The sequence below is a fragment of the Trachurus trachurus genome (genome assembly GCF_905171665.1).
Source record: "Trachurus trachurus genome assembly, chromosome: 19".
NCBI lineage: Eukaryota > Metazoa > Chordata > Actinopteri > Carangiformes > Carangidae > Trachurus > Trachurus trachurus.
Window position 1 is genome coordinate 13,262,554 of NC_139913.1, and position 24,052 is coordinate 13,286,605.

At 43.2% G+C, this 24,052-nt stretch overlaps 1 protein-coding gene across 3 annotated transcripts in view; it reads right to left on the bottom strand.

The window, feature by feature from the left end:
* Positions 1–24,052, bottom strand: part of dnah9 (dynein, axonemal, heavy chain 9) — a gene marked incomplete at both ends in the record, with an annotated part of 177,490 nt that overhangs the window by 100,438 nt on the left and 53,000 nt on the right. For all 3 annotated transcript variants that reach the window (XM_083994241.1, XM_083994240.1, XM_083994242.1), the window contains 9 exons: positions 253–400; positions 1,515–1,623; positions 1,998–2,125; positions 2,732–2,942; positions 5,801–6,088; positions 10,309–10,447; positions 12,295–12,452; positions 19,341–19,445; positions 21,667–21,823. In XM_083994241.1, the coding sequence (XP_083850367.1) occupies positions 253–400; positions 1,515–1,623; positions 1,998–2,125; positions 2,732–2,942; positions 5,801–6,088; positions 10,309–10,447; positions 12,295–12,452; positions 19,341–19,445; positions 21,667–21,823 (1,443 nt within the window). The remainder of the gene's footprint in view (positions 1–252; positions 401–1,514; positions 1,624–1,997; positions 2,126–2,731; positions 2,943–5,800; positions 6,089–10,308; positions 10,448–12,294; positions 12,453–19,340; positions 19,446–21,666; positions 21,824–24,052) is intronic.

Below are 24,052 nucleotides of genomic sequence, written 5' to 3' on the forward strand. Positions count from 1 at the left end.
CATATTCCTCCTCTGTGTCTCCCTCCTCTGCTTCCTGTTTTGGTTGTCTGCTCCAATAGCGGTGCTGATGGAGGTGTTGGAGGAGGCGAGTGGTCCTGTACAATAGAACGCCATCCAATTCTTCTGAGTCAGCCCCTGCTCAATCTGGTCCAACCCACCCACTTTTTTCGCACCGTCCCTCCCCGTGTTATGTCACACCCCGACACCTGCGTCATCTCGTCGTGAGGCAGAGCTGCCGACGAGCTGCTTCACCTGGATCTGACGGCGTCCAGGCAGGAGGGCAGGTACTTGTCGAACAGTATGGTCAGGTTGGCCCTCTCTGATTGGACCTCTCTCCTGTCGATCCAGCTGGTGACTGCTGGGTTCCAGCCCAGATCTGCAGGGTTTATGTACAGGATGCCTGCAGGGGAGAACATGCATGATGCAAAACTGTTGTTGGGCTTTTAATTATGATTAATAACAATTTCCATTTGGTTTAATAAAGTGATGTCCAATTCACACAGCAATATACATGTCATAATACATAAAACATAGTTTTCAAAACAAAGGGACATGTACAAAGATATAAGTTCAATACATACAGTATTGTATTTGACTGTTTTTGTTTTCATCCAGGCATTTTAAATCATACTTATAGAATATATATGTTCAAGTTGATCAATAATGAAAATATTATTGATCAATTAACTGTGATCAATCAATCATTTGGTGTATTATGAAATGTCAGAGGAATGGGACAAGAGCCTGTTACACTCCATCTTTTTACACTTTACACTGATGTTTAACAGATTTTTAAAAATTCCCCAGATTGACCAGTTGGGATTTGTTTGATCATTTATCTTTTTTTTCTGTTCATTTCTGTTAATTCTCTTAACTGGTTAAAGTTACAGGAAAACTTGACACTACTTCGCAAATAGAAGTCTATTATTACCTGATGATAAATGCTTGTGGGACTATAACTATAGTAACACCTCTGACTTCAAGTGGACATTTATGTGTTTGTAAAAATACATGACTAGTGCAGAATTTAAATTACGACAGAGGGGGCAGGTGCTCACTTTCTCTGTTCTTAAAGGGACAGTTCAGTTTCAGAAAAGTTCAGAAAAAAAAGCTGCAGGCAGGCTAGGGCCAGGCGATGTGCTGTATCACTCCGCTTATCAGCTGTTTGGGCAAATTTCTAGCAGTGTGTGGTAGAGGCCGAGTTGGTTAGTTCCAGATAAACTGCTTTTTTTTATACATCTTAAATAATTTATATATTGCTAGGCATACACTTTAACAGGTGCGATGAAGATGGGGCTTCTTGTAGGCAGGGAAAATACTGTTCGTTTGGGTCTGTTCATGTTTATCTCCACACTATGTGCTGGTCTGGCTGACTGGGGGAGAGCAGAGACCTTTCTACTGCAGATATTATACTTAGGGGCCATTTGTACCTCATACAACCCCACTTCAAAAACACTGACCTATCCCTTTAACACGGCCAAGCTTCAACAGAAAGTCACATTAAATCAAAGTACCTGCTCTGGATACGGTGGCGGGCGTAGCAGTGCGGAGGTGGCTGATCTCAAACACCAGCCTCATGGTGGGGTTCAGAGGGATCCTCTCGTTACTGGCCAGAGTCAGCACCTGGTGGAGGAGCGGCGTGTTTACAGGGAGCGGCGGCAGATATCTGAGGGAGGACGTGTTCTCTTTGTGCTTTCTACACCGTCTAAGCCTGGATTATGTTACCTGCCGTCCTCAGCTCTTTTCACCATTATTAGCATTATGTGATTTACTCCGGCTTCCACAGAGGACAAATAGTTTACTACTCTCTCACTTCAGCGATGAGTCAACCACATTCTCCTTTCATTTATATCCGACTGCTGATTTACAGCCAGCGGTGGAAATGTCATTCTGATGCTGAACAAAAGACTCAATAAACACACACATACTCTGTTCCTCTGCTTTTCTGTCTATCTCCTTCTCTCAAACACACACACACACTTCCAGCTCGCCCACACCTTGTTGTCATCCATGACTGTGTTGAGGGATTCGATCCACATTGGGTCAATGTCTCCATCCAGAACGATCCACTTGGGCCCAGTGTGACTGACGTTGGCCAGTTCACGCATGATATTGGAGAAGAGGCCTGTGGGAGAGAGTCAGGGTGTTGGCTACTCAGGTCAGGTGGTGTTAAAGGGATAGTTCAACATTTTGACAAATTGGCCCATTGCCATAATCCCTATAGTTTTAGGAGTAGGTGCGTTACCTTTAATTGTTGGTGCAAGCTATTTTTAGAACGGCGGAGCAGAGTCGCGAGCTGCTCAGAGCTACGCTACGGAGGCTAGTGGGATTTCTTGGTTTCCCTCATCAAACTATCAAATACACAATCCAACAACTCCAAAACGCTCTGGTGGACAAGTTGTGACCTGCACATTCACCACGCTATGAGATAATAACGGAATGTTATGAGAGTTATGAGAGACAGAGTTGTTTTAGAGGTAAATTCATGCAAAACAGCTGATGTGCGTTGCCTTCAGAGACAGTTTTCAGCAAGCAGTCTCTGCATTTGCCTCGAAAACAACTATGTCTCGCAACGTTCCGTTATTATCTTCTAAAAACAACTTGCACCGCCAATTAAAGGTAATGAACCTATCCTAAAACTATTGGGATTATGGCAATGGGCCAATTTGCCAAAATGTTGAACTATCCCTTTAAGGTAAATAGTGTCTCTACAGGGGGACTCCTCCATCACCATCTTTCCACTCCCTGGTCGCCGGGTTGATGATCCCAAAGAGCTCATCGTTGGTCACAGCCTTGGGGTTGAGGTCGGCCCACACGGGCCTGCGCTTCATGTTCTGATAGGTCCTCTGGAGCGACCTCATCACCTGACTCTTCCCGGTGCCAGCGTTCCCCACCACGAACACAGAGTGACGTACGGCCAGCAGCTCCTCCAGCTGCACCACCTGACACACACACATTTCAGATAATCACACAGTGGATTGATGTGGCGGTGCTCAGATAATCATTCACCCTCTCCTCTGCAGCGCTCAGGCTGCCTCGTCTCATCCTTAATGCTCAGGCCTGTATTCACAAAACTGTTTTCAGTTCATCAGGCGGCCCCTTACTGCATGTCGTTCCCCCTCTGTCTGCCTCCTCATTTCCTGTCTCTCCCAACTATCCTATCCCTTGGTCAAGAAAAACAATGACCACATTGCTGTAATGTCTATGACGTGACCTACTCACAACCCATGGTTCTCCCATGTTTTGTTCCTATGAATGTGTTCATATGTATGTGTGCAATAGTGTATATTTGAATATGTTTATGTTTATTTGGACATATGGGTGTAAGCGAACATGTGCACATGTGTGTTCAGGTGCACAGCCATATATGTGTGCATATACCTTTTATTTTTCTTCATTCCTTTTGTGTTGTTTCTTTTGTATCAATAAGGGTACCACATGGTTAGCATTTGAATTATTTTGCCATATCATATTGTACGCACGCCTACTTTTATTCAATACACTGATGCTGCCCATGTTTTGTACAAAAAAACTTGAAAAATAAAGTAGAAAAAAGAAAAAGAAAAAAATAACTATACAGTCCAATACAAAAAGGCATAAAAAGCCCCCAAATATATATATATAAAAAAAAATAAAAGCCGGGTCTCAAACAGACACCGGTCTCCTATACGGGCCAGGTCTGGCTAGCCTCAGACTGGTTACAGGTTTGAGCAAATAAAAGCTAAGTCTCAATTAGAAGCCGGGTCTGCTTCTATTTTCTGCAAGTTCTTGTGAATGGACAAAACCTCTCAAAGCCCATGATCGGCCATTGGAGCAGTTTCTAAGCTGCTTCATTCCTGCTAGAGTTCTCAACGGCCTGAAGATTAAAATGTGACCCGGTCCGACCTGCGGGTGTTGAAGCTTTGACCCAACTCACGAGCATTAATCCTCGGCCCAAATGCGGCCCAACATTTTTTTTTTTAAATGTCTACGACCCAAACCCGGTGCGTCCGGTCGTGTTGTTCGGCCCGTTGAGAACTCCAACTGACCCAAGGAAAGAGCTGGATACTATATATACAGTCTATGGCTGGGAACATGCTTTTATTCATTTGAAGTTTGATCTGTGCCGATTAAACTTCTAAATAATTGCTGCTCTGGATCCGACTCTTTCCTTCTCTTACTCTTTTAAACAGTAAGAACAGAATGATTTGAATGACTTTCCATCTTTGCTGAGCAGAAGATTTGTTCAAAATTAAATAAAAGCTTGTCCCATAGAGACATCTGTCTCTCATATAAGCCTGGTCGATTCAGCAGTTGAAGCAAATAAAAGCCCAGGCTTCTATTGGAGAATTTACGGTGGATAAAATCTTACTGTTTGTTTACAAAGCACTGAATGGTCTTGGAACAAAATACATGCTAGATTTATTAGGTCCAAATGGAGCATCCAGAACCCTCAGGTGGTCTGGGACTGGTCTACTGTCTGTTCCCAGAACCAGAACCAAACAAAGTGAAGCAGCATTCAGTTATCATGCTCCTCATCTGTGGAGCCTGAGGTCTGCTCACACTGTCCGTTTCTTTAAATCAGAGTTGAAACGTTATTATTTGCTGCAACTTTTACTGAAATTCAATACATTATTTCAATGATTTTAATCATTCTAATCCTTAAAACTCTTTGCTATTGTCTTCTACTGGCTTATTTCTCTATTCCTCTTTTCAATGTATTTTTATTCTCTGTGATTTTAATGTATCCCTATGCCTCTATAAAGCACTTTGTATTGCCTGCTGTATGAATTGGCCTATACAAATAAATTTGCCTCGCCTAAATTGTCAGTGTGAGGTTTAGCCTTGATCCAGATCTGTGAGGTAATACCACCGAGCCAGTAACAGAGAGTGACAGAGAGAGAAGGAAAAAAAAAAAGGGAAAGAGAGATTTCCTCCCCACATCCACTCAAACATACAGATGGCGGAGCTCAATCAATGCCATCGACCGGCTCCTCGCGGCTGCTGCTCCGCATCCATTCAGTCAGAGTGCAGGTGCCTTCGCGCTCTCAAAGGCCCCGGCTGATTACTGCTTTGATGTGGGGAGGACTAATGCTAGCACAGGCTAACGCTTAAAGGTATGTGCTCTCTCTCTCTCTCTCTCTCTCTCTCTCTCTCTCTCTCTCTCTCTCTCTCTCTCTCTCTCTCTCTCTCTCTCTCTCGTCTGAAATCAAAAGGTTGGGCCACACAAACAAAGACAGTAAAAGTTCAGGCTCTGGGGGTGGACGGTTGTTATTGACCACTCTGCTGCTCTCTCTCTCTCTCTCCCCGTCTCTCCTCTTTGTTTATTTCCGTGGCTGTCTCTCACAATGTCAGGGTTAAGTGGCGTGGTGCAGCGCCAGCCTCCATTGATGGGCTGTTATTATGTGGTTCCCGTGTCTATTTGACCTGAGGCAGATTGCACTTATTTCCCCTGGTCCTATGTTCATGTGTCTCTGACATATAACGCATTCTATTGTGCATGTGTGTGTCTGTTTGCGTGTGTGTGTGTGTGTTTGTCTGTGTGTATAATACATTTGCCCAAAGCCCAATTTATCCAGATCCTGCAGACGTTGACAGTAATGTGTATTTCCAAGTGGAACACTGCGATGTGAGGTAAATAGCTTTGGGAAAGAACTAAGACAAATCTAAATGAGTGCTACAATTGCAGCCCCACCCCCCACCGACTCACCCACCCACCCACTCTCCCTCCATGTCTTCATCTGCGGCTCAGTTGTGACTCGTAATCAAAGCGGAGTTTGATAAACTGCAGCAGACGAGCGTGAAAACGGATCCTCTCTACCTTCAGTATGAAATTGTCCTCGGCCTGTAGCTTCAGGTCCAGGATGGACTCCTTCACGTGCTTCTCAAAGTCCAGGTCTCTCTTCCTGGGGACGTCCAGAGCCGGGAACAGGTCGCCGATCAGCCCCATGAACACCTGCATGTCGTCGCTCACGATCTTGGGGATGTTGAAGTCTCTCAGCGCTCGCATCAGGACCTGGTCCTCCGCTCGGCCGGGGTCTCCTCTCTTCAGGGAGCCGGCCACCACCAGCACCGACTTGATGGCTCGGAGGCCCCAGTCGTAGTGGTCCTGCAGTAGGGGACGGAGAGACAGAGACAACCGTGTGAGACCAAGGCAGCGGTGGGCAAACGTTTTGGTTCAGGAGAGTGTTTGTGTGAACTGATATAAATAACATGTAAAAGCCATTACCTCAAAGTAAAAGAAAACTCACATTCAAATCACATTTAGTTTCAGTGGAGCAGTGTTGGTGCCCACCCTTTTTTCCCCTGTCAATCACTGTGAAAGACTCTTAACCACTCCTATGTTCACTGTAAAGAGCTACAAGCATTAACTTCTGACTAAGGCTCTTAATCAACTCTGTACAGCAAACATCCCAGTGTTCTGTCTACTAAATAAAGAAAATGGTGTAAGATTGTTATTGTTCTCAATTTCACCATTTGAGTAATGCTTGTTCTGATTATTCTGTATACACTGACTGTTACACAAAACACTGGGATGTTTTGTACAGAGCTGAGCTCTAACAACTGGGTAAGAGTGTTGCATATATGTTGCTTATTCTGCTTTTTATTTATAACATAGAGTTCATTATCTTAAAGCAGAAGTGAGTGATATATTTGTGTTAATATAAGTCTTAAATAGTTATATCTTCCGACAGCAATCACTTACATAGAGTGTTTGGACTGAAACACGGGTCTCTCAGTCCCTCTGCTCTGCTCTGAGCCGAAGAGAAAACATTTATCGTATCCTACAGTTTTTATCCAATGAGGAGAGAGAACGGCATGCAGGGCTGTGTGTGCAGCCAAGGAACGCCGTGAATGTGGTGACGTAGCGACGAGGACTGTTATGGTGCGTTCAAGGAAACTAGTATTTTTCCGACCGTGAAGTGGTACCAGTTCGATCTGGTACGAGTTCACCGGTCGGAAGTTACGAGTGGCCCTTATAGTGACTTTCACCGGTAAAACAGGTCGGAAAAACACGAGTGGGTTGCCTGAAACGCTACAAAGTCGTAAGTTGTGACTTGAAGCTGTAATTTACGATTTCAAAAGCCTGCCTGGAACGCAGCATTAGCGAAAACGACCGGATCACTCACTTCTGCTTTAATGTTGACACTGACAGCGGAATATGAAAATGACACTGGCATCTTCCTTACAAAGTGAAAGATTCAATGTGGCCAATAAAAGCAAGATGAAGACGTACTGTAAACAGTGTGTAACTGTACAGTATAAATTCTGAAGAGAGCGATCAGTGGCAGCCTTCATTTTTATTACTTTTGGGTGCCCCCCCCAGAGTCTTTGCAATTAATTTGGATAATTCTGTACCAGTATTTGACATCGTTTTGATTTGCAAACCAGTAGTAGCAATTTATTGCCCCCGTGGGGAAATTGGGTTGCAGCAGATCACACATGACATTTCATCTATTAAACAATACTAAACAGTAAACACATTTCATTTAGTTCATCATACTAATACTACAACTACAACCACTACTTACTGCCCATGTGGGCTCTGGCCACTATGCAGGAGATCACCGGTTTTATTTCCCAAACAAGACGATAATCTACATAGTGTTCCCTTATCCTCTCTCTCCCTGATGTCATACTTCCAGTCCACTGTCCTCTCCACCAAAGGCAAAAATGACAGAAATATAGCTTTAAAATAATGATAATAATGATGTAGAAGAAAGAAGAAGAAAAGTTCAGAAAAACTGTTTTCCTTCCTTCCTTTTCCCACCAGGGTCATGCTGGGAAATGACTGCAAAGGTCTCAGTCTGAGAGCTCTGACACACGGTCTTTAAGTGTGCTCTGACACACGGTCTTTAAGTGTGAGATGGTGTCATACTTTTCAGTGGGTCCATGTGGTCTTTCTAGTATTTTGTCCATCCGTCTCTCTACCTGTCTTCAGGCAGATGTCCTCTACACTCAACACATTAAAGATTTACAGATTTCAGTGACTCCAGGTCGAGGAACTGCAGCTCAAGTTTTTTAAAGTGGTGTTTGTTCTGGATCATTGGCTCATTCCTTTCTGCACAACATACCTGCACTTTTATCTGACTTTTATATTTTTTTCTTGGAGATCTGGTCTCAACTTGCACAGTCTCCCTTTAACTGCAATTTTCTATTGATATTTCAGTGGAAATTTTCAAGCTGGAAGCACTTTGATAACTTTTTATAACCTCCTCTGCTTCATAGCATTTAGCTCCATTTTCACATCCAGACTCAGCTGGAGGAGCTCATGGTGGTTGAGTCAGAGAATTTATCAGCTCTGGACAATTTCTAACAGCTCATGGTTCACTTTATGAATCTGAACAGTCAATTAAGAACTACCACTAACTTTTTAATGACTTGTTACTGTTATTACTTCCTCTATTCGTTAATTTGATCAAATAAGATGATAAAGCAAGATATGAGTGAGTTTCATGTTGCTGCACAGGATGTGTTTCCCAAAGCAACGACATGTGGTGCTTCCAACTTGAGCCCAACTGAATTTTCACTTTATCAAATCTGTGTTATTATTATTATTATTATTATCCAGATGTGTTTTATGTGAAGATTAAAAAAGGATAGCAGAGTAGTCACATCCACCCACTATGACATAAAAAAACTAGCTGGCTTCATCATTTCATTATTTCAAGGCTTGAATGACATCCCTATAATAATTATTATGAGTCTCGCTGTTGAAATGATCCAGTGATTTTACAGCTTAATGTCCTTTAATGCAATTTATAACATTGGCTTTCAAAGTACTCATATTGTGACTTATTGTTCCCAGCAGCAGCATGTGTCATAGTTACCAGTCCTGGCTAATTCAGCTAATTGCTCAGCTGACACTGTGGTGCTCTGTGGCATTTCTCTGTTCAACAGTCTTTAAAGGTATAGTTCAACATTTTGGCAATTGACCCATTGCCATAATCCCTATAATTTTAGGAGTAGCTTGTTACCTTTAATTGTCGGTGCAAGCTATTTTCAGAACGGCGGAGCAGAGCCGCGAGCTGCTCAGAGCTACGCTACGGAGGCTAATGGGATTTTTCTTGGTTTCCCTCATCAAACTCACCAAATACACAATCCAACAACTCCAAAAGACTCTGGTGGACAAGTTGTGACCTGCACATTCACCACACTATGAGATAATAACGGAACGTTACGAGACGGAGCTGTTTTCGAGGCAAATTCATGCAAAACCGCTGATGCGCATTCCCGTTGGAGGCAGTCTCTGCATTTGGCTCTAAAACAACTCCTAAAACTATAGGGATTTAGGCAATGAGTTAATTTGCCAAAATGTTGAACTCTCCCTTTATATAAGCTATGTACACTTTCTACAGGGCAAAACGGAATATGACGGTGCTTTTACAGAGACAATCTGTCTAAATAACAGTGAGGACTTTTGTCTGCCAGTCGTAGGTGATATATTGCACTGGTCAAAGTGCAGTAAAACAGAGACACCAGGATCATAACACATTTACCAACCACTGTTTTACAGCCATGGACGTTGAGACCCCAAACTTATTAGAGCATTATTTCAGCTCCCTGCAGTCCCTGACATATTTCACTGTTAGCATGCACTGGAGTCTAAAAACAGCACAGTCACTATGCACAGCAGTCCACAAGTCCACAATTACGAACCAGTTGTTGTAACTTGACAAAAGTGAAAATAGTAGATCGTGGACTTTGCACCGATTCGCCGTTTCAGCCTATGAATAGAGTTCAGAGAAGCAATATGTTCATTATTAGCTGATTTCATTACCATTGAGTTACTAATGTTGGAATGAAATGAAAATGAAAACTAAAACAGCTTAAAGAAGTGTCATTAAGGTGACACCTCAAAGTGTCTGAAGAACAGGAGCTTCATAAAACAGCCATAAAGAGGAAGCCCAGCTATGACACTTAAATGGATGTGTGGTCATGGGGAATCATCCAGAGCTGAGGGCCCATAAAACCCAGCTCCACTGTTACTATTAGTCACCACTGTGAGTGACTTTATTGCTTTTTTTAAATCATTAAAATAATGGCAGGACATGTAAAACAGCAGAAGACTGGGAGAGGATTAAAGATGAATTTAGATGGAATAACATCCAAACTCCCCGCAGCTTCTTTCTTCATGTGCATGTAACACTTCAGTCAGACAGTCGAGGTAGAAAGTCAGCTCCTGTGCGGTGCCTCTGAGTCACTCCCTTATCAAAAGCCTCATATATAACAAGAGCATTGTGTCAGTTGTTGGAGCTTTGAAGTGGAAATGTATCTGGCTCTTCTTAAGCGTATCAGATGTGAAGCGTTGCTGGAAGAAGACAGTACCTGTTTGGACAACAGCTCCTTACACAGCGTGTAGAGCGTGATAAACTTCCTGGCGAGGACTCTGGCGTTAATGAAGCCTTCAGCCACCAGCATGATTTCACAGATCAGCTCGAAGTCTGGCACCACCATGGCACAGGGTCTGTGGGGAGACACGGGGAGCGCATGCAAATGAGCTCCACTCTGGTTCAGAATCATCATGCGGGATAAATAAAGCTTTCATTTCACAAACACACAGGCTGTGACTTCTGCCTCTGGGGCTCTCTCAGTCACAACAATGACAGAAGATGGACAGAAGATGTGACACTGTTTAGTGACATGGGGTCATGGGAGTTGTTGTCTTTGGTTTTGGGCTCCCTCTGTGTCACTTACAAGTTTCTTTTTTACCAGCAGTTAAAATCTCCATTGAGGTTGTCTCCTCTCCTCAACCACACCAAGTGTTTCTAACCAGTAAAACACTGGATGAACAGTATCATAATTAAAATCACAGACACAGTTACAGGACACACAACAGGCTTTTTCCTGTGATATTCTAACACAGCGTTTACACCTGGCATTAAACGGGACATATTATGTAAATATCAGTTTTTAAGGCTCTTTAACATACAGTATATTTAAGTGTTTGTATTGCCTTCCGGCCCCCTAAATATGAGAATTGACCAAAAAATCTGTAATTTTCAGGCTCTCTAGGTTGAAATCCATGTGGTTTTATACAAGCTGTTCCCTCATATGTCTTCCAATGATGTAACTAGGATTCAAATTTGCATAATACCACCCCTACCTGGTACCAGTAGAAGGGATGGGGCGGGGCAAGCAGTGGTCCATTTGCATTTAAAGGGACAGGCACTGAAAGCAGCCGTTCTGAACAGGGCTGTTTTGAGAGGATGAAAAATGCTGTGATGTTTGATCCTTGGGGTATTTTTGACGAAAGCATGTCACAGACATGTCTTTAAGGGAACCATTTTAATTTGTGGAAGAAGGAGCATAATATGTCTCCTTTAACATGCGCTTTCAGTGATCAGAATGCTATCGGATAGTTCTTGACCACATGAAGGTACTGGTGAAAACTCACCCAAGACACATTGAGGACGGAATGTGATCCTCAGGGACACAACTACATGGGCGGAAATATGTCATCACGGCGCTGCTACAGTTTACAAAACAAACTAGCCTGGTGGAGAGCAGCGGCCAGCGCCAGAAGCTACGGAAAATGTTGTGGATACTCATCCTGTTTATGTGTGGGAGTCTCTTCTTCTTCTACTATTTATTTTCTTTTTTAATTTACACACGCAAATATGTGATTGGATCTTAATGTGGACACTGGAGATGCATATCGCTGCCAGGTGTAAAAGCTATCTGGTCAAACTGATGCAAGTTACATGCTAATGCCAGGTGTAAATGAGGTGTAAGCATCAGTCTAAAATCCTTTAAGTTGTAACAAGTAATTTTTCAATTAAAGGCAATAAAAGCCCAAAAAATATACTTAAAAAAAAAAAAAACTACTTCCCTCAGAAGAAATAGTCTCTGTGTCCCTTGTTTAGTAATTTAACTGAACTGACCCTTTAGCAAAGTCAAACTATTTCATTTCCTGTGGTTTGAAAATTGAGCTTTTCTTTTTGTCGAGAAAAAAAAACAGCAGAGATTCAGCCATATCACCCAATTAATGTGTAGGTTTAAACATCAATCCAGCCACCCATGCTTATCCTGAGGCAGGTCCTGCTCAGTGTTGCGGGACCGGAGCCTGTACTATTTCAAAATTGGAAAGAGGAGGGATTCTCCTCGGACAGGTCAGCAGCCTGTGTCAGGGCAACTTTTAACAACTTTTGTGAGTTCTGTTTTCAAAGAGTGTTGTTCTGTTTCCTTTAATGTTATAAGATTGTTTTTATATCTGGAGATTTTATATTATTTGAATTTCTCTGGAAAATCAAGACAACTGAGAGCCAGAGACTCTGCTGGATCTGAGCTGTGCAGCTCGGGTGGGTTCCTCACCTGAACAGAGCCTTGAGGTTCTCAGGGAGCTCGGTCCTGCCGGCGTAGCCTGGATTCATGGTGATGAAGATGCCGACGGACGGGCAAAGACTCACCTCCTCTCCCATGAAGTTAAACCTCTGTTTCTTATCTCGAATGGCATCCTGGATACTTTTGACCTGCACATACACAGAATAACCGCAATCAGTTCTTCTACCAACCAGCCAGAGTCACAGTCCTCACAGGTGTTTCTGCAGAACATTATGATGTCACAGTGAAGTTGAACTTTGACTATTTTGTCTTTTTGTCATTTTTTATTATTGCATTTTTTATTTGGTTATGTTAAATTATTCTGTAATTTATGAATTTGTGAGTTAATCCAAAGTAATTCAATTAAATTCTGTCCAGATTTTGATCACATTCATGTTAATGTGATGGACAGGCAACCTGAAATCATCATAAAAACATGGTGCCTGTATTACCCAGAATGCATCTTGATCACTAACAGTTCATTGTCCACCTCACTTGAGCAGCTGAAGTCAAACCTGCAGACTTACAGTACAGACACACCTCATTGTCTATTTGCTTCATGTTTTAGTCATAATACATTACGTCTGTGACACCCGGGGCTGCAGATGCTAATAAGCTAATCGCTGTAATCTGGTGCAAAGCATCTTATCTCAGTCAGATCAGTGGTTCTGGTCCTCCACAAATAAATGAACAAACAAAACTAAACAGTGAATCAACATGTGAGCTCTGCTCTGTGTGAAAAAAACATGAGGTAAAGCTTCTGTTTGTACGTCAATCTTGATGATGATGATGATGATTATTATTTATTTATTTCCTGTTTAGTTGCTGGGTCAGATGCAGGGGCATGAACGCATGATTTTTCCACGTCATCCATCCAAAACCTTTTGGAACATTTCAGCCTGGGCCAAAAGTGGTGGACAGAGTGACACCGACGTTCCTAAAGCCTTGCTGCTAGCAAGACTAAAAATGTCCATCCATCCATCCATCTGCTATACTGCCTGTCCTCAGGGGGCCGGAGCCTGTCCCATCCATCCCAGCTGGGTTATGCCCTGAACACATCACCCACTCACACCCACAGGCAAATTCAGCACTGACAGTAAATCTAACCTACCTGGAGGAAACTTAAGCTAGCACAGTTAGGGCCACAGGGTTTGAACCTTTTTGCTGTGAGGCGTCGGGATTCTGCCCTCCTCTTCGTTGGTTTATTTATGAACGTGAAACTCTTGAAACGTGCTATCTGGCTAGCTGGATTTTCCGTTCGGGCTGCCGTACAAACATGGCGACGCAAGATGGCGACACGAAAATCAAACAAACTTCATTTTATACACTTATACAAAGATATTCATGGGTAGTATATTCAGATTTTGCCAATAAACCTTGCCAATTATTACACACTGGACCTTTAACCATTGCACCACTGCACCACCGCGCCACCCTGACTGAACTGAAGTTCTCCATTAACAGCATCATAAAGTTTCAAACACTACTCAGTGGCAAATCACACTCATCACAGGCACTCCCACTGTATGCTACGCTGATATGGGTTGTAGCCTGGGAAAGTTTGGTATTACTCATTAGCATATCATTAACATCAATTTGTAACAGCCTGTCAAACTGTTATGCAGCATGAACCTTTTTGTTCCAAGGACACAATTTCATCAATACTAGTCTGCTATCAGCCAGGGTTTACTGAATGGATGAACTGCCAACGCTCCGCTTGTCTTACATTATGATTGAATGAGATATCAGAAATTAACTTTGTGTGTGTGTGTGTGTGTGTTGGCCTATAACTCTCTGACTCCCAGCCTGCGAGAGGCTTTATGAATTTAACATGCGTGTGGTAAAAAGAGTGTAGCGAGTCGACAGCTGGAAAAAGGAGGAACATCTCTTCATGGATGAGTACTCGGCTACAGATCAGTCAGTCATACTAACGAAAACAGGGAGGGGAGGAGGAGGGGAGTGGGGCGGAGGTTGCAAAAACAAACAGTTGCAGCTGCAGCGAAAAGAACATGAAAAGTTTCCGTGAGAAAACATCAGTGGGGTTTGTTTTTTATGTGTGATGGCAGCACTCTGCACCCAGGCTGGAGCGTAGATGCTGCTGTGAGAGGTGCGAGGTGAGGAGAGATGCCGCCGTTCCTCTGGACGCACGAGCTGGAGGCAGCATCCGCAGTCCGGGCCCCGTGCGGAACAGCAACAGAGGCGGAGCTTCGCCAATTTATCTCCATGTTGTTACATCTGGCAGCCTTCTGTTTGTCTCTGCTTTATTTAACGTCCGACCGGTCCCCGCCACCTGTGTTAGCAGACCCGGCCGGCAGCCGAGCTTGTCGCCGCACGACGCTCTAGCTGCTCCCACTTTAACAGGATGGATTAGGTGTGTGTGCGAGTGGCGCTGAGAGATGGCTCGGCATCAGCTCTGCTGAAGCGGGCTGGAGCGGGCCGCCAGCTGTCACAGCGGGGGTTTGATGCTCCTCTGTTCTCAAGGTCTACTTCTCCACGTATAAGCCGCCGTGATTTATTATTCATTACGCCGCACAACACCTATTCATTCTGCCGGCACTTTAAAATTCTCTAAGTACCGTAGACTTCCGCGGCTTACGGAGGACGACTGCTTGACTTTCATTGCTGCTGAAGAGAGAAGGAGGCAGGGGCGAGTCTGGTGGTTAATAATGATCCTTTGAGGAACTTTATCTCCATTATCATCACCATCATCATCAGCGTTCCTCTCAGCTGTGCACATTCTGTACAGCTACGACAGTGCTGCACATGCATGATGATAGTGTCTGGGGCAACAGCCCGCAGGATTTGAATATACCAGAGGGAGAGGATCCGTTTGATCCCAGATAGCTGAATGCAAGATAGCAGAAAAGCTAGCATCAGCTGAAACACAGAATATGGCTGATTTCTCAAAAGAGGCCCAGAATCAAAGGGCCCACTAGTGTGGGTCGGCCAGAGTGTACAGCATCCCTCTGTGTGGAGAATGTGAAGGCTTTTAATAACTTTATCTGTCGCTGTGCAGGATGTGAAGGTGAAGGCGGACTAACTGAGGCTGGACCATGTGGAAACAACAAGCTGTTTGAATGTAAATTAATTTTCGTTAGAGTTCCTCTAACGCTCCTCCATGTTCACCAGCTTTTAGGGGTGTAACGATACACAAAAGTCACGGTTCGGTACGTACCTCGGTTTTGAGGTCTCGGTTCGGTTCATTTTCGGTACAGTAAGAGAACCAAATGCAAAACATAAATTTGCTTGTTGTTTATTAGGAATTTTTCTGAACCAAATTTACATGTTTTAGTCAAATGTAATTATTTTACTCATCTACTAATGTTATGTTGTAGGTACATTGTCCCTGGTACAAATAAACGTATAAACGTATTAAACTTAACTTATAAACTTACTAAACCATTATACAAAATATGAAAAATAAAATAGCCTACTGTTGTAAAGTGCTGCCTTATAAGTTCAATAAATTATTCTCAAATTAACAAAACATATAAAATAAGCCTTACAATGAATAAAATATTCACAAATAAACAAAACATATAAAATATGATTTTTAAAAAACTTCGCACACAACTTTTTTTTTTTTTTACATGTAAAGTGCAGCACTAACAGTTCAAGCCGGCAATGTGGGCAAATGCCACAACAGCTGCCTGACGATGCAACCATTCGGCCGCAAATAAATAAATAAATGAATGAATAACGCGGATCATCACGATCGGCGCAGTGCGTTGTGTCAACACAGCAGCGACGTGCGCCTGTTGGCGCATCTGCAGCAGATCCACAGGTGCTGGAGCTCGTGCGCGACACAGAGAGAGAGAGACAGACAGACGGTGGGACGGACGGACAGGGGGCAGACAGACAGACAGACAGACAGAGAGAGAGGAGATAGGAGCCACAGCCCCCACCTCCACTCCTCCTACAAGCAGGAAGGGTCTTCAAACCTCTGTTTTCTCGCTAGCGGCAGTCATGGATGTATTAGGCGGCAGTATTAGCGGTAGCATTAGCGATAGCCACAACGTAAACGGGCTGCACGTGTAGCTGCAGGCGGACTGTAAACACACACAACTTCTACCGAAACGCACTCGTTCTCAGCGCTGTGCCGAACCATAGACTGTAAAAAGAATGGACGTAGCGTCCGTGACGTCACCCATTGGTTTTGGGGAGTCGTTTTTGTGACTCAAATATGGCGGCCTTGGACAGCGCCATGTTGGATTGGCCGGCCGAGAACCGCCGAGAACCCGCCCACTGGCCTCGAAGCAGCTGTCCACGGAGCTGCTCGGACCTGCCACTCAACGTTTCCGCGCCCTAATTGGCCAGAGTTTTAACCTAACAACAGTAAAACGGTAGAGTTAAAAAAAAATTCACCCCCCTCAGAGTGTGTGCGGGGGTAGAAACTATCGATTGAGAAAAAAAAACGTTCTGACACCAGGCTTTTAACATGTTTATTGAGGGTGTAAAATCGGCGATTTTAACATGGGGGTCTATGGGGAATGCTCCCTTCTGACACCAGCCCCCAGAGGAAGCCGCGGGGATTGCAGTTTTTTGAACGCGGAAGTGAGCTTCACTTCTCAGACCCACAACTGCCCCCTTGTGCCGAACCGAACACCCCGTACCGAATCGGTTCAATACGATTACATGTACCGTTACACCCCTACCAGCTTTATCTGTCTGCCTCGTTCTTTTATCACAGCTGTTTCACCGTTTCCTTTATTTAACTAGGTTTGTCTGAGAAAAACATAAAAAACCCAGATAACAATATTATGCAGGTTAAAATCAGAGAAAATTTAAAAAAGAGATCTCATCAGATACTCTACAGCAGACAATTTATCAAGCGGTCATTTGCCATTAAAACAGCTTGGGTATTGCATTTCTTAAAGCAACAACCTCGATTACTCAGTCAGTTGATCCATTATTAATACAATATTTGACATTTAAATGAGTAATTCCTAAAGGCTCAGTCTGCACTCTGACTCTTCTGAATCAATTTGTTATTGTAAGTGCTAAAAAATAAAGTCTTGATAATATTATTATCATTCAACAGTGTTGGGCAAGTTACATCCAAAAGATAATACATTACATATTATTAGTTACTGTCACTTGAAAGTAATTAGTTACATTAAAATATTACTGTCTCTGAATTGTCATGTGTTACACTACTTTTGTGTTACTTTTGAGTTATTTTCGCCAAAATAACCGCAGAAAAAATGCTAGGCATTCTAAAATGCTGAAATTTAGTTGCATTATACATTCAGGAAGGAGATGTAGCATAATGACCATGTAGCCCCTAAAGCTGTTAAAACTAGTAGTTTTGCAGGTAATCTACTAAGAGTAACTGCCTAAATAACAGCCCGGCCAAACCGCACGATTGAAATGACAGTGTTGGGCGTTGTAATCTTGCCCGCCATTGGACAGTTTGGAAGGAGAGCTGGATGGCTGCAAACACAGAAATTTGATCCAATGCAGAAAGGAGCAAATAGTTAGTTCATCCAGCAGCTCCAAAATTACCTGCCTGGTAGATGATATGAATTATGTTTTCCTTTTGTTTTATGTGTTCCTTTGGTAAACGTTTCTATTATGTACTCTGCTACTGTGTGTAATGCTGGGCTGATTAGCACCTCCTTTTTAAACGTATTAAATTCAAACGCAGTAACAGTTCCCGCAACTGATGAGTTTGCACACGTTTTTATGAAAATGTGCTGTAACGTGCGTTACTTAGATACAGTAAAACTGTGTAACAGGTAAAATACTGTATTATCAAAATTGTATTAGTAATGTGTTCTATTACTGCGTAACAGCAAATAGTAATACATTACTGTAATTGTGTTACTTTTGTAATGCGTTACTCCAAAGATTCAGGAAATCCTTCATTCCTGCTGCCATCAAAATGCACAATGCCTGTTGTTAGGCTATACATTTCTACTTGGCATTTATATCATATCATGCTGGACAATTTTAATTTCCCTCCAGGGGATAAATAAAGAATTTATTTTTCTTCTTCTTCTTGAAGGTGGAGCTTCCTCAAAATTAAAGGTGCAAATATCCACTTGAACTCACTCAGGTTAAGTGGTTACACTTGACAAAGGTCAAAGGTCATGGCGAGCACAAAAAATCACTTTTAAGCCATCACTTTTGAAATTAAAAATTTTGATTGTGCAGTTGAAAATCCTTTTTGATGGCTTGTGATTATTTTTGAGCTGGTTGTCTGAGTCTCCTCCAGCTGCACGGTTGAGACCACGGGGCCCAGAGTCGCTGAATTTCCTCTCGTCCTGTCACAGCTCTGTGATCACAGACATGTACCAGCTCTAATTAATGAGTGCTGGTTAGGAGCGTTCCTGTTCGACGTAACATTATCCCAGAGACTTTGCTGCTAGTGTGTGAGTGTGTGTAATGTAACACACGTGAGTCAGGTTTTAAGGCCCTGATTGGACTGATTCTGCTGTCAGTCAACTCCAAGTTTCACTAAAGCGATTCATTAGAAAGCAAACAGCTGCAAATTACAGGTACATATCGTTTCGAAAATCAAAGTTGTGCTCAGAGCAAAAACATTAATCCTCCTAAATGACTGCAGCAAGTCCTGTGAGAGCGTTTAAGAGAGTTTGTCCAAGAGAGTTTGTCCACTCAGAGACGGTGAAGTGGAGGTAGTGAACACTGTGAGCATGATGACCAGCACCACAGGCGAGTGATGGAGGTTTTTTTTTTCTATCCTCTGCTCTCAAATCAGATCAGAGAAAGCTCCAATTATGAGGAAGCTCTGGGGTGCAAAGGTGCCAGCCTTGGTGAATTAGTCTTATAGCCGGAGCAATTTACGCTTTCACTCTGTGATGAAGAGGCTATTTACTCCTGTGCTGCTGTTTTCGGCGGCTTACTCTCACCACAACTTGATCCGGATAGACCTGCCCTCGCAAATATGATCAAAACTTTCACATCTTAGCTCCAGTCCGCCCCGGGGTGCAAAACGCACACTGCCCTCGCAATGAGATCTGGAGCGAATGGGATTTTGGAGAGCACCTGAGGCGGAGGAGCCGGACGTTTCTCACCTGCACGGCCACCACAGACAGCACCTCCACCGAGATCCTGTTGAACTCGTCGAAGCAGCCCCACGCCCCGGTCTGAGCCAGGCCTTTGTAGATGTTCCCACAGGACTGATGGACAGAGAAGACAGGAAGTCAGTCAGTCAGGCTTAAAGGGACAGTTCAACATTTTGGCAAATTCGCCTATTGTCATAATAACCCAGTCTAGTGTTAGGGATAGCTTCATTACCTTTAAGGTCAGGATCAGACTACACAATTTTTTTTTTCTTTCACCACTCATCAATCACGACCGATCACACGCTGGGCGAGTTCAGGCCATCGGGGAGGAGTAACAACAAACTGTCAATCATGGTTCCATTAGCGCTGTGTGTGAAAGTGGTCTTTTGCTCAGACACGAAAAACACAAGGAAGAAAAAAGACTGTGGAGCCTTCAGTGGAGCCGGTTCAGTTATACTGTCCTCTTCACCGGACCCTGATCCTCTATTCTATAGACTGTTCTTCAAAGAGAACATGTACATTAACAAATGTGTAGGCCCACACTTCAAAACCATTAACTTATATTGCGCACATGAAGCACATGTTCACTGTGTGTAAACACTGCGTCAGAGCGCTCTGTCATGCTATTGGTCGACATCAAGGTTCATGTCGTATGAGATGTCAGACTAGGCGAAGAAATGCAAAAACTTGTAACATGCTAGACTTTCTGTCGGGGCATCGCACAGTGTCGTAGAGCGTACTAGATGCAAAATCGCTGTTCGTCAGACATGTTACACTACACGTCCGTTCGTCGTTCCCGATGCTCATAATCGGGCCTGACGCTGGAAATGTCGGCCGCGACAAAATCATGTGAAAATCGGCCTGAAATTGTGTAGTCTGATCCTGCCTTAATTGTAGGTGCAAGCTGCTTTTAGATCGGCGGGGCAGAGACGCGAGCTGCTCACGAAACGGTACTTTCACCGACCTTTTACTCAAAAGTCATCAAATACACAACTGTGACCTGCACATTCACCACGCTATGAAATAATAACGTATAATTATGTAACATTACGACACATGAAGCAAATACTCAGAACTACTTGTGTTTTTGAAATCACTCCACCCAGCAGCCATGTCTGGAATCTAGTTCCGGCTATGTATTTGCCTCTAAAACACCTCTGTCGCGTAATGTTACATTATCATCTCATAGCGTAGTGAATGCGCAGGTCACACCAGAGCAGAAATGTGGAGTTGTTGGATTGTGTATTTGACAAGTTTAATGAGGGAAAGGCAAAAGTACCGTTCACTTCCATTGCATTAGCTGAGCAGCTCGCGTCTCTGCCCCGCCGATCTAAAAACAGCTTGCACTGACAATTAAAAGGTAATGAACCTACCCTAAAACTATAGGGATTATGGCAATCGGCGAATTTGCCAAAATGGTGAACTACCACTTTAAAGACGGAGACTCGGCGTGGACGGAGAGGTTTCATCAATTAGACAGGAGATATATGGGAGGGTGTTTTCTGCAGCGGCGCCACAGCGGGCTGCTGAGAGTAGGCGAATAATTACAGGATGATGCATAAACAAGGCCTCGCACTAATAAAACAAGGTGCTGATGGCAGGAAGACAAAGGCTAAAATATCCACCACCCACATTTTAACTTTCCAAGGATCGACTTGAGAGCAGGTGAACGACGTTCCTCCAGAGAGCAGCTGGACCAGGATGAAGCAGGCAGCTGACTTTTCTCTCCAATTACAGAACTGAGGAAACCTGCTCTGACGCAAACCAGAGCTGACTGGGAGATTGATCCCACTTCTGTGTGTGTGTGTATGACTGAATATGAGTAACAGTGCGAGGCTCTGTGTTCCTCCTGGAGTGTATTAGCACTTCTCTCTGACACCTTGCTGTGGTGTGTATAGCCGGAGGTGTTGTATGCCTTTATACTGTAATGATGAGCTCTGTCTTGAGGGGGGGGGCGGGGAGCATGCCACATCACAAGATTATGTTTATGTCTCCCTTGACCACTCTATATGCACAGGTTGTGTGTGTGAGAGACCATACTAGAGTGTATAATGAAGAGAGGTGCAGGCTGGATACAGAGGGAGCAGGTTTAGCAGAGAAATAAGAATCAGACTTGAACTAATCAGCTCTTTTTTCCAGAGGGGTGGGGGGGGCGCAGGATGAAAAGGAGAAAGATGAAAAGAGAAGGGTGTAAAGGAGGGTTGACAACTTTAATGACAAATGCATACCATATTGCTGACAAAGGCCGGGATGAAAAGAAACATGCATAACGCGCGCTGCTGTGAATACACATTAAGGTTCAAATGTAGATGCATGTGTGTGTGTGTCGGCTCACCTTGTAGTCCATCTGCTCGGAGCAGTTGAATACGTAGACCATGATGCCGAGGGCTCGGCCCAGGTCTTTGGTGGTCTCGGTCTTGCCTGTGCCAGCGGGGCCGGCCGGAGCTCCACTCATGGTCAGGTGGAGGGACTGGGTCAGGGTGATGTAGCATCTGAGTACAGCAGAGACACACAACATTAGACTGTAGGCTACGCTTAGAAGACAAGGTGGTTACACTTCACAATAAGGTACACAAAGTTAGAGTAGTTACTGAGGAACTAATGAGAAGTTAGTGAGGAACTAAGGTACACAACATTAGGGTAGTTACTCATTTTGATGTCTCACTTTAGGGCAGGCTACACAAAAAGGGGTAACTAATGATTAAGTAATAGTTAGTTCCTCAGTATTTTGATCAGGAGTTACTGAAGAACTGACCATTAACTAATAGTTAGTTCATCATTAGTTCCTCAGTAACTACTCTAATTTTATGTAGCTCTGTTCCTCAGTAACTACTCAATTGTTCCTCATTCGTTCCTCAGTTACTACTCTCATTTTAGTGTACCTCAGTTCCTCACTAACTACTCCTTAGTTTGTCATTAGTTCCACATTAGTTATCCATTAGTTCCTCACAGTAAATATTCTAATTTTTGTGTACCTTATTGTAGGTAAGTTGTAAGTTGTTGGACTATACATGATATTTTAATAGTTAAATATATATGAAGAGTTCATTTGCAAAAGCAGATAAACGCCAGTTTGAAAAAAATGAGCTGATGCTTTTGAATTATTCTTTGCATAGTGTTGTTTTCAATAATCTCATCAAAGCCACTCAACTTTGGTTTGACTGATTAATTAAAAATGTTTCTAGAGTTATCTGCATTTGCAAATGAACTCTTCATATATATATATATATATATATATATATATATATATAGACTATTAAGACTAAAGCAGTTGAAAGCAGAAAAAGGTGATTCCATTTAAAATTATTATAAATATTCAATATCTGAAAAATTGATGGATGGATTTAGCAGGACTCCTGTGCAGCATAACCGCTGGTTGCTGTGACAACAAGCCTTCTGGAAGTCAGCACCCTCAGCTATTACAGGGGTCAAAAGGTTCAGGCCAGCTGTTCCCTGCTTTAGTCTTTAGGCTAAGCTAAGATAATGTAATAACAGTAATGATACTGATCTCTTCATCTCATCTAATGGTATAATATAGTATTTTAAAATATTAAATTATTCAGACTGAACAGGGAACAGAATTATCATTTGGCAAATGTAGTTTAATTAAAAAGTTTTTCAGATTTCAAATTTCTCAAGAAATGCAAGTTTAAGTTTAACATGAACAAATCTAGTGGAGTGAAAAATCTGTACTTACAACTTCACAGATGTTTCTACAACTAACTTAATAAATTTAATCACATCGAATCAGTGCAGTAGCATTTGACTGCTGCAGAGGACCACCATTATGTCACAAATAACAATGCTCTTGCACAACAAATCATTCAAGTTAATGCACACAAAAGATTCCCCTCCCCTGCCTCTGCTGCAGCAGTTGTAATGTGATGAACACTGGATGTGTTGCGTGAGCGCAGCAGCTGATGTCGCTGAGCTGCTGCAGAAAAACTCATGTTAACATCAGCTGCACCTCTGTTGAGTTCCAGGATACTATTCAAATGTTAGATTTCTGCTCATTACTAATTCATTTATGATTTCAAAACATCACTAAAATGCCACCGTCTCTGCATGAAGCTGCTATAATGGTTAAGAAAAATTCATTTATATTTTTCCATGTCCGTGTCATATTCAGATTCAGCCATGACACAGAGAGACAGCTGCAGTGTGAATGTGACATCAACAGGTCTTCTCTCTGACTCTTATTGCTGGGACACATGAAAAACTGCTGACTGGGTTCCTGCATCACTGCATGCAGCTGTGACACACACACACACACACACACACACACACACACACACACACACACACACACACACACACACACACACACACACACACACACACACACACAGGCAGTTGTGTCCGCTCTAACCCTTTAACATGTGAGTTGAAATAAAAGTCAACACATTACTCTGTCAGGTCAGACCTGTAAAGGCTGTCAGATGTATGAGCAACACAGTCTCACCCCTTTGCGTCAAACGGTTGACGCTTGGTCAAGGCCCCTTACGTCAATATACTGACGTGGAGGGGGTACCCTCGAGGTCGTTTCTCGACGAATAGGGCCACTCATAGACTTGAATGCAAATCCCTCATCCTCGGATTTTGACGCAGGGGGGCGGGACCGTTTCTCCCTCGACGTTGCTCCAGAACGCAAAGGGCCACTCATAGACTTGAATGCGAATCCCTCATCCTCGGATTTTGACGAAGGGGGGCGGGACCGTTCG